This window comes from Temnothorax curvispinosus, unplaced genomic scaffold (genome assembly GCF_003070985.1).
Source record: "Temnothorax curvispinosus isolate PA1 unplaced genomic scaffold, ASM307098v1 QBEX01010897.1, whole genome shotgun sequence".
NCBI classification, from domain to species: domain Eukaryota; kingdom Metazoa; phylum Arthropoda; class Insecta; order Hymenoptera; family Formicidae; genus Temnothorax; species Temnothorax curvispinosus.
Window position 1 is genome coordinate 3,075 of NW_020220677.1, and position 11,130 is coordinate 14,204.

Consider the following 11,130-nt stretch of genomic DNA (forward strand, 5'->3'; position numbering starts at 1 on the left):
GTCCTTGCACAGTTCATCTTTTCTCTTTTTCTTTTCAACGTAAAAAGAAAAAGAGGAAAGATGAATCGTACAAGAAGTTCAGCTAACACGAACAGGCCTATAAGTTCATCTTCGACAAGTTATGTCTTAAGATTTTACTCAAGTTTTGTTTTATTTATCCACATTTATTAATTATGAATCTAGACAACTTAAAACTGAACTTAAATCGGTCTTCAAAATAAATTCCAACTATGAATATGGGCCTTTAAGTACAGAAAGTGCAATTAGTGCAGCTATAAAGAACAGATCTCAAGCAGTCTCAAGTCTCAAGTTCGTTGATAGAGCATATGTATATTAGCCATAGCATTTAGCACACACAACATACGTATATGCTTGAAAGACGTGTAAATAAATATGATGGCAGATGTGTTTTTATTAATTTAACGTGTAAAGATTTCCCGATAAGTTAAGCATTTAGAAATACGCATGATCTAAAACATGAATGTGTGATAGAAGGAGTAAAATATATCGTTGAGCTTGATAACCTCACATATTGAATGAATTAATAAATTTAATATTCAGTTTCTCTGAAAAGTTTACTCGTTTTTCATTTAAAAAATGGACAAACTACGGAGAGCCCTGAATGGCAATGAGCGGTGCGATGAAGAAAGCGGTATTATTACCCAGGTAATTACGTTTAATAAACTGTATTACTGATTGGAATGCAATATACGTATAAATGATTAGTTACTTACATTAGGGTTACCAAACGTTCTACTTTAGGAGGACATGTCCTACAATTTAGTCTTCGATCCTCCGTCTTCCTACCTTTGAACAAAAACAATATTAAATGTTCTATTTTTACAATTTTGCATTTTAACTCTCAGTTTCGTATAAAGTGGAACACAGCATTTGTTCAATAAAATGCCAACAATGAAATGGCTGTGCACCAGACTTCTGATTTAAATAAACAATCAGTAAATGAGAAATCGAGTCTTTTCAAGCAATAGACAATTCAGAAAAACACTCAAAATTTTTAAAAACTTGTCAATATATGTTCGTAATTCCTGCTTAGAATTCCATGTCTGAGAGAGCATTACATTTAGTAATGTAATGGTTTTGCAATAGTCAAGTGAATAAAACAAAATCTTGATTGAAATTATGAAAAGTTTGGTAATAGTAAAATTAAACTTTTGCAATAGAAATTGTTTGCAATTTTTTGAAGGAAACTTAACCCTAGGTAAACACTTATTTTTCACATACGTAAACACCACAATAGGGTCTGGAGGATCTCTGCTACTTTTTTTATTATAACTCGAGAAAATCACCATATTTGAATCACTTTTTTTTAAATAAATAAACTGAAAAATACGTACCTTTATTCAAAAATAATCTAAAATTATAATAAGAACCAATACACACGTATTGAAAAATTGTGATATCACTCATAAATGCAAAGAAAACCGTTATTTTACCATAATTGTTTGAAAAATTCATATCTTTTTTGCTAACAGAGATAATCAAGAAAACTTTTCAGACTTTGAAAAAGCATATTTCAAAGTATACAAAAATTCTCCACTTAAATATTGGAATATTATCATCAAAATTATAAGGCTCTAAAAATGATGAAATTTCACATTTCTATTATCTGGCAGTTTTGCAAACAGGTAAAAATTAGCATTTTTGTTAAGAAATACATGTTTAATGATTTATAATGCATATTTATTTATAAAGAAAATAAAGAATACAAAATATAAAAAACTATTCGCTTCTGTTAATGGCGTCTTCTTGGTTCAGAGACTAATGTTGTCCACTTGTAATGGTTTTTACCATATGTCTTGGATATGGACTTTACAGGATTTCTCAGTAATCTTTATAGGCTTCCTTCAAGGAGTCTCTGCAGGAAGTTCCAGTTTATCGTTGCTTTCTTCTGCAGAAACTCTATATTCCGAATCCATATCACTGACTTCCTCTGATTTGTCTTTAGACATGAATTTTTCGCTGTCTTCTTCAGAATAGCTTGACTTATTCAGATACTCTGCTTCTAGTCGAGATTTAAACACCTGTTATCTCGTCGCAGCTATGTGTTTCCATTATTTACCTAAAACAATATGCAAGTGTATTGGTATACTTTATGTTTTAACAATCTTGTGCTCAAGTTTGACAAGTTTAGTAAAACCGATAACAATATTATGCGGCCGTTCCAAAAAGTATGTTGATTTTGAGGTTAGAAGGTGCGATTTTTTGCAGAAAAAAAATGCGGAGAGAGAACTAACGGGCCGAAAAATATACCACCGACGGGGATCGATACTTGAAGAACTACCTGTAGATATAATGGCACAAGGCCCATTTCCATTGGTTTACTGGGTCGTTTTCGAAGTCAAAAAACGCTGGAGTGTATTTTACCCAGTGTGACCAAAAAGGGTTAAAAATGATAGAAATATTGGGTTGGCCAATAAGTCCGTGCGGTTATTTATAAGTAACATTTATAAGTCAAAAACCGCGCGGACTTATTGGCCAACCTATTATAATCAGATATTGTTTTGAATATACACAATTGACTTTACACCATGAACTCGAATAAAATAAATTAGAAAATATACTTACTTACAAAAAAAAGTTGTACGAAATATCCTATACTGGAGTCCGAGAGACCCCAGACTTATTTTACGTGTTAATTATCCGTTGGACAATTGACTACTTCGGCAGTTGCTAGCTATTAAAGAGACTCCAAAATTTTTCTACATTGCAGTCGTATCCCCCTACTTATTCGTTCTATCAATGGTAAAATTTCAAATTTTACCTAGAGTCTTAAAGACTCTAGAGTGTATACCTAGGATTAAGTAATAAGCAATTGTTTATGAGATTTGTTATATCAGAAAAATATGATTTTATAAGAAAAATATAAATTTTCATTATATAATATGTTAACAATTCAGTTTGTTTTGTTATATTAAAGTTAAGATAAGTATAAAATAATTAAACATACGTTTTATGTAAAAAAAATGTGGAAAAGAAATGAAAGAAAAGTATTAATATGTTTTAATAAAGTAATTTAAATGATTACTAACTTTAATGATTACATGTATATAATGATTAAAATTTTAATTTAAGAAATTTAAAATTGTTTTACTTACATTTTTCTTATGTATATCTTTCATTAATATTTTCTATAGAAATTGTTGTCCTTTCGCGACAGTGATATTTGGTAACCCTAACTTACATATAATAATAATCTTGTTTTATCTGTAAACTAAAATTATCATATTTTAATAAATGCTCACTCGTAATCAACAATGGAAGGTTGATGCAGATTTTACGGTAATTATTAAAGAATATTTGAGATATATTATATATATATATATATATATATATATATATACTTATAACATTTTCTACTGTTATGTATAATTAAAAATTATTATTTATAATATTATATAAAATTTTACTTTACTTGTCTAATGGAAAATTGTAGAAAATTTATGTTTTTTCTTTAATTAACAGGTCATGGATCAAACAACATTAAGTTGGTCTACCAGGATAAAAGGTTTTGCTATTTGTTTCATCGTAGGCATACTATGTACATTCCTTGGATCCTTTGCCTTGTTCTTACAGAAAGGTCTTGCTGTATTTGCTGTATTCTATACTTTAGGCAACATTATCTCTTTACTCAGGTAAAATACAAGGCACAGTTATCAAATAATATGATATTTGAATCATGTTTTCTTAATATACAGGATAATTATTGAAAAGTTGTTAAAATAAAGTAACTGTTATTTTGACATAAGCTAACAATAAAGTAAATTGAATGCAAATCTATAGTGAAAACTTATCATTTTTTATCATTACTTAAGAAGAACTGTTTTATACATATATGAACTTTTTTAGAAAATAAATTTTCTATTTTAAAGACAAAAATATGTTGTTACATTTGCTTGTTGAAAATTATTATAAAATAAATATTATATGATTAACTTTTATTATTAATTACAAATAAGTATAGTTAACAAAATATGTATATTTTATTGCATACATTGTATTGAGTTAAACAACTTTCATAAAACATTTCTTTCTCCCTATGCAACCAGCCAAGTATTCTCAACTCTTTGTATACTTATATACTTATTTATTATGAGTTTAGAATTGCGTCCTTTTACACTAAGTAGTAAAAAATTTAATTTTTTCTTTATAGAGTAACGTTTAATTTATTTTATTTTGTCTGCGACGTAAAATGTTTTTATCGATTAAATGCCACATAAATTGTTTTAATTAAAGAAGAATCTTTTTACTTGTCTTTATTTCGAATATTATATCAATCTTTATTTAATTATAAATCGGTAAAAAGAACAATGAAAATTGAGATATAATGTTGGAGTATAAAATACATTTAACTCAAGTAATTATGTAAAAAAAACCACGAATAATGTAGAGTTAATAATGATCTCTATGTATAGACAGTATATGTATATGACAGTATATATATTATGTTTGTATCTATTGCACATATGTGTGTACAGTATAATGCACAGAATAGGGCATTCAAAGTGAAGCTGTTACCTCTGAAAGTACACATTATGGAAAAAAAATATTTTAGATAAAAGTTGTTTTAAAAGGGAGAAAAAAATAGGATTATTTGACTTTTTGTAAGTGTCACATGAGGACTTGAGTTTTATATTTATATATATATATATATATATATATATATGTGTGTATATATATATATATATATAATCCATGTTTTTATATAATAATCTTTTTCTATTTATAAATCTAAACTTTCGTCCAAAGTATTTTTCATCCAGTCAACGTTTTTAGATTTATATTGTTTTGAATTTGCGTTTTATGTTATTCGGTTAAGGGGGAATATACACCTATAAACGAAAAAAAGATAATTTTCAGGAATTTTTTTCAGGGGAATTATTGGAATTATCGGGTCGGGTTTTTTTGTAGTTAAAAATATACACTTTCAAGAATGTTTTAAGTTTTTTTTATTAAAAAATGTTGCAAATTCACGGAATACTGGAGTCGTCTACGGAGTGCTGTAAAAAAAAATGTTCCAAAACGGTACCCAGCGGAGCTTCGTCAAAAATCATCTAAACCAAAAAATCAAACAGGAAATGAAAATAGATATTATTATCTTTGGCGTATCATAACCGATTTTAAAAATACCGATTTTTTACAAAATGGCGGGCGCTTAAAAATACTCAACGTAGCGATCTTGAAAATCGCTACGTTGAGTATTTTTAAAATCGGCTATGATACGCCAAAAATAATAGTATCTATTTTCATTTCCTGTTAGATTTTTTGTTTTAGATAATTTTTGACGAAGCGCCGCTGGATACCGTTTTGAAACTTTTTTTTACAGCACTCCGTAGACGACTCCAGTACTCCGTGAATTTGCAATATTTTTTAATAAAAAAAATTTTCTTGAAAGTGTATATTTTTAACTACAAAAAACTCTGACCCGATAATTCCAATAATTCCCCTGAAAAAAATTCCGGAAAATTACCTTCTTTTTCGTTTTTAGGTGTATATTCCCCCTTAAGGTCAGTTAAGGTACAAATACATTGAAAATATCCAGTAAGCACAAAATTAAAAATATTAAAAATCTGTCCTTGCAAAAATACAAAAATGTTTCTTGCTAGTTTTTAATAATATTGACTCTGCGTCATATCTCAAGAAGCTATACAAGTAAGCTCGGGAAGTATTCAAAAAGTACTACATATATATGTATGTATACATATAATTCTAAAACAGCTCATGATGCAAGGATTTCTCGACTGAAAATAAACGAGATTTTCTCTCAGATGTGGACAGGATAAGGGAATACAGTACACTGATCTCTTCGTACCTACGTCTAATCAATCAAATTTTTAAGAATTATATGCAATTATATTATATATGAAATAGGGGTAGAAAAGACCAAAGAAAAAATAGTTTTTTTAGTTTTCGATGCCAATGAATGTGTTCAGAATGTAATAAAACATTGAAAATGTGTGTATGTATGTGCCAAATTTACCGAAATTTCTGTAACTCAAGAACTGATTAACCAAATCTTAAAGAATTATATATGAGATAAAAGTAGAACAAACTGAAGAATATAATAGAATTAAAAATAGAATAAAAAATTCACAAGTCTAATTATTTTAATAATAAAATTAGAAAAATTGCTAATAATAAAGGGGTTACCGATTTCTATCTAAAAAAATTTACATGCATGATTAATCTAATTTCCGCAAATTTTGAGATATCAAGCTTAATTTTTTTAATGGATAGAGTATCATTAAAGGTAGGTTGGTGTTGAATTTGGCAAGGATCGGTGAAGGGGTTACCGATTTTTGCTCAAAAAGTTACATGTATAAATTATACATGTAATTTCACATAGAGTATCATTAAAAGAAGGTTGGTATTGAATTTGGCAATAACCTGTAAAAGGGTTCTTTCTTTATAAAATTTTTAATTTTTTGATAAATGTCAGTGGTTGCTCTAATTTCCGCCATTTTTGAGACATCAGGCTATTTATAATTCTATTATATTCTTCAGTCCTTTTTTTATCCCTACTTCATATATAATTCTTTAAGACTTGGTTGATAATTAGACCCAGTTTTATACACAATTAAAGGTCCGTATCCGAAGTTCATATATGGATCATGTAGCCTGAACTCCCAAATTCAACATTGATTTGACATTGCGTTAATTGTATTCACTTGTGCTACTAAGCTAACCCTCTATCAATTCATAAAAAGATTAAATTTTAAATTTAAAAAAGTATGCAAATTAGAAACTTGCACATTGCTTCCTCATCATTACAGATTGCTACTATTGCTCCTATTTTATTTCGCTCATAAAGCTTTCTGTATGAAGAAGCCAAACTAATAAATACTAATAATTATGCATCGAATAAAATACAAGCTTCTTCATAGAGGAGCTTTGTGAGCGAAATAAAATAGGAGCAATAGTAGCAATCTGTAATGATGAGGAAGCAATGTGCAAGTTTCTAATTTTTACGGAGTATAATTAAAAATCGGATTATGGCAACTGTTCCAACAAGAGAAAATCCAAAACATAGAATTCAACAAGCCTATTCTGAAATTGTAATGCAACAACTGGCAAAAGAACGTCGAGCATTTCAGTGAAGATTGCAACTGTGTCTACAATAAGAAGAAAATTATTTGAAATTGTTATACGAATTCAAAATGTCATAAATCTGAAAATGTTGACTAAATAAAAGAAAGTATTAGACAAAAGTGCTGGCCTTATAAGTAAAAAGACTATTATATAAAAAAATAAAGGTTTTTATTTTTAAAAACTTAATTTCTTAGTTTAAAAATTCAAGGTCTAGAAACCTACATCTAAAAACAAACTAACATTATATCTAAATTTATATCTTTTTTCTTTTTTAAACTAAACAATTTTTGTCTAAAACATTTTTTGCTGTAATGTATATTTTCAAAGATATAAAGTTGCACAGTCCTAGTTCAGCTCTTCTATTTATAATTAATCAGTCATTAGTTATGACGTGGTATTCCTTATCATATATATCATATGCTTGTGATACTGTCAAAAAGACAGTGATGTAAACCTGTATTATATGAAAAAAGCAATTATTTTTCTTTTACTCTGTATCAAAATTTGTAATTTGTTATATTGAATATATTGTTTAATTTATATAATATTTATCATTTTTAATATTTATATAATAGTTTATGTAATAAACTTTATAAATATAACTATAGAACATTACATATATACTTATATATGTGTATATATCGACTTGTGTTTTAGTACATGTTTCTTGATGGGTCCATTTAATCAACTTAAGAAGATGTTTGCATCGACAAGAGTAATTGCAACTATATTAGTATTTGTCTCTATTGCTTTAACATTGTTTGCAGCTTTGCATGTAAGTATTCAATACTTCCTGTTGTTAATATATCCTTTAAAGTAATTAATATACTCTTTTATTTTCAGTTGCACAATCCTGGTCTAGCTCTTCTATTTATAATTATTCAGTCGCTAGCTATGACATGGTATTCCTTATCGTATATACCATATGCTCGTGATGCTGTCAAAAAGACAGTGGAAGCCTGTATTACATGAAAAAAAGCAATTATTTTTTTTTTCTCCATATTAAAATTTGTTATACGAATATATATTATTTATATGTTTTGGTTTTTTATGCTTAATTTGCTAATTTTGTAATACATAACACTGATTGTACTCTACTCTATGTTTATAATAGATAGACATTAAAATGTTCTAAGTATATCAATTAATTTTAATATATAATATGATGTAACATTAGGCTTCTCTATTGTGTATATACAACTAATATACAATTACTTTCATGTAATATATCTAATACATTATACTTTACATATGAATTCTTATTAAAAATAAGTTTAGTTGTCTATATAATGCAAAGCTATAATAGACATTGTATTATATTTTCAGCATTTATTGTTAATATTTTAAAGTTCTTGTACACACACACATACACGTACGTGTGTGTGCGTCCGTAAACTATACTTATATTGTAATTATACATATACCTATTGTATTATGTAATTGAATGTTCTTTTACAATCTCAGTAAAATTTAATAAATGATTGAATGAGTGTTTTAAATATATAATTAATTTTTTTCATGAGTTGAAACAAAATACTGAAATGAAAAAAAATGCTTAAAAAATATATATTTATTATTTATATAATAAAAACAGAAGATATCAGGAATGTTTAAATTTTCATGTTTTAAGAGAGGGCTGGGTTCTGCATTCACTGCTAATAATGAAAAACGACACGTGCACTGCAGATTTTCAGTACTGGCAATAAGTGCCAATACTGAACGCAATCACAATAGTATCTTGCGTAAAGTATACGTGCCGACACACAAGCGTGAGACCACCTCATCTTGATAACGATTGGACCAATTTCTTATTAATATTTTTCCTCTTTATTCTGTATGAAAAAATATTATAATGTAACTGTCTAAATCAGACAATTTACTTTTAAATAACGTTTTTCAAAAAATCTTCCTCTAAATTTCACTAAAAGATCGTAATTTGATAATTATATTTATATTTATACAGTTCACGTTTTATTAAAAATTAAGTTATGTAAATTTTATTATTTTAATCGCCTGTATAAATATATATAATCATATAATCATATAGGGTTATATATACTTCCATATGAATTTTATATGTATCCATACATGAGTGCATATAGTATGATCTATTATTCATATCTAGATATATTTGGAATTATATATGCCCATATATAATTTTATATAAAGCACCAAATTTCATATATAATCACATATAATCATATATATTTAGGGTAGACCGGGGCACGTTGTCACACATTTGGTTCAATATTTTTTGTATTTTTTACATTCAATATTTAAGAGTACTTTGATATGTCAAAATTTCGAGTGAACTCTCAGCTTCAATTGGACAGTATCGAATTTTGTGTGATTGTTACTCTACAGTTGTTACATAACAATAAATAACGACAGGTCGTTTGTGACAACGTGCCCCGTGACCGTTTGTCACATCAAATGTAATTGCATGCAAAATGTTATCCAAACTGTATTCAATGTAAATATCAATATATTATAGTGCGCTGCAATGTAAAAAAGTATGTAACGTTCGCGTTTTCTCGCTCGGAATTCGCTCGCCAGGCCAGGGTGAGAAAACGTGGAGACACTGGTTGGTTTTACTAAATAGTCTTTATTCTTACTAACTAAGTGATACAGAAATAATGGAGGGCGTACGTGTAGGTGCGTGTGTGTGTGTGTGTATTGCTCCGCTGAGCCGCAGTGTACGTGTTAGGGTCGATGCGGGGCAGACCCGCGGACGAGTAGACGAGTTCACAACTAGCCGAGATGGATTTGCGGGCGAACACGGAGGCCCGGTGGCCTTACGGATTCGCGGGCGGAGGCGCGGCTTATATCTATCAGGTAGGACGGTCAGGAGCTCAGTTGGGGGTGCCCGACTGAGCGGCCCGTACACCGGGGGCACCCGTCTTCCGTACGGCGGAAAGGGTCGGGGGCGCCCGACCCAGAGGGTGGAGAGGGCAGGTAATGCCAACCGGGGGCACCCAGCTGGGGAGGCCCGAACCCTGGGGGCACCCAGGTGAGAACGGGGGCACCCGTTCCCTGTACGGAGGACGAGGTTGGGGGCACCCAACCTAGAGAAGCGGTCTCGGAGAGTGGTCGTGTCGGAAGCAGGAATCGGACAGGACTGGTGACTCGAGTCGGCTCGAGTCCCCTATTTATACCCCGAGTGAGGGCGGTGGGGGCTGCCCCACCGCTCGGGCTATCCCACCACTCGGGCGCAGGAGTGCACGTTGAAATAGGCGCTAGGTGGCCGTCAGGGCTGTAGCGCTAGTGAAGAATACGCGTATCATCACAAGTAAAATCCTTCACAAAAACATTTATTTTATTTCAAAAAAGTACAAAAAGCACGAAGTTTTCGTCTTAATCTAAATACAAGAATTCCACTCGAATGCGCAACTTATTGATACACATTTTTTTTTATAATCATGTCAGTGATTAAACATAAAATATTTTTACTCGTTATCATCATCCGAAGATTCGCAATAGATTCCCATCAAATTCATGACAACGTGCCCCGAGGGCATTTTTTTACTTCAAACAGCCTCATGGCCGACACGTTTGAGATATTCATAAGGTTAGGTATTGCACGCGGTAGGTAAAAGTACATACTTTAAGATAATATAAAGGTCTATTCTGAAAAAACATAAGCTTCATGTCCAGTACGTTGAATATTAGACAATAAAATTTTACTTATAGTCTAAGAGCTGGCAACAGAAAAAGCAACATGCCTCGGTCCATGAAATATCTTACCTGGAAAAGGTTCAATTGCTGCCGGCAAAGCGAAAGCCCGACCGTCAGAAGGCGGACTGGAAGCTAAGTAGGTGGGCGGGCGATCAAACGTGTAAATTTTCCAACAAAAAAAACTGTCGATCGGCACGGCTGAAAATTTGCATAGGTATCGAGGAGTATGAGAAAAAGCAGGAAAAAAATTGTCAGAAGAGTAAGTAGAAGCTAAAGGGTTGTCAGAAACTGCCAAAGTTGCGAAAAATCTCGGAAAATTTACATATTAAGAAGCACTTCTGACAATTT

General features: G+C 30.4%; 1 protein-coding gene across 2 annotated transcripts; it reads left to right on the forward strand.

Annotated features, from left to right (window-relative positions):
• Nucleotides 1-325: 325 nt before the first annotated feature.
• Nucleotides 326-8,613, forward strand: LOC112460838 (vesicle transport protein SFT2B). Of its 2 annotated transcripts, XM_025025727.1 has the most exons (5): nt 326-666; nt 3,283-3,300; nt 3,484-3,653; nt 7,765-7,882; nt 7,951-8,613. In XM_025025727.1, exons 1-5 carry the CDS (start codon nt 598-600, stop codon nt 8,077-8,079), a joined length of 504 nt encoding a protein of 167 aa, XP_024881495.1. In that variant the 5' UTR covers nt 326-597; the 3' UTR covers nt 8,080-8,613. The 2 variants fall into 2 exon arrangements, with proteins under 2 accessions (XP_024881495.1, XP_024881496.1); XM_025025728.1 differs by lacking the exon at nt 3,283-3,300.
• The last annotated feature ends 2,517 nt before the right edge of the window (nt 8,614-11,130 follow it).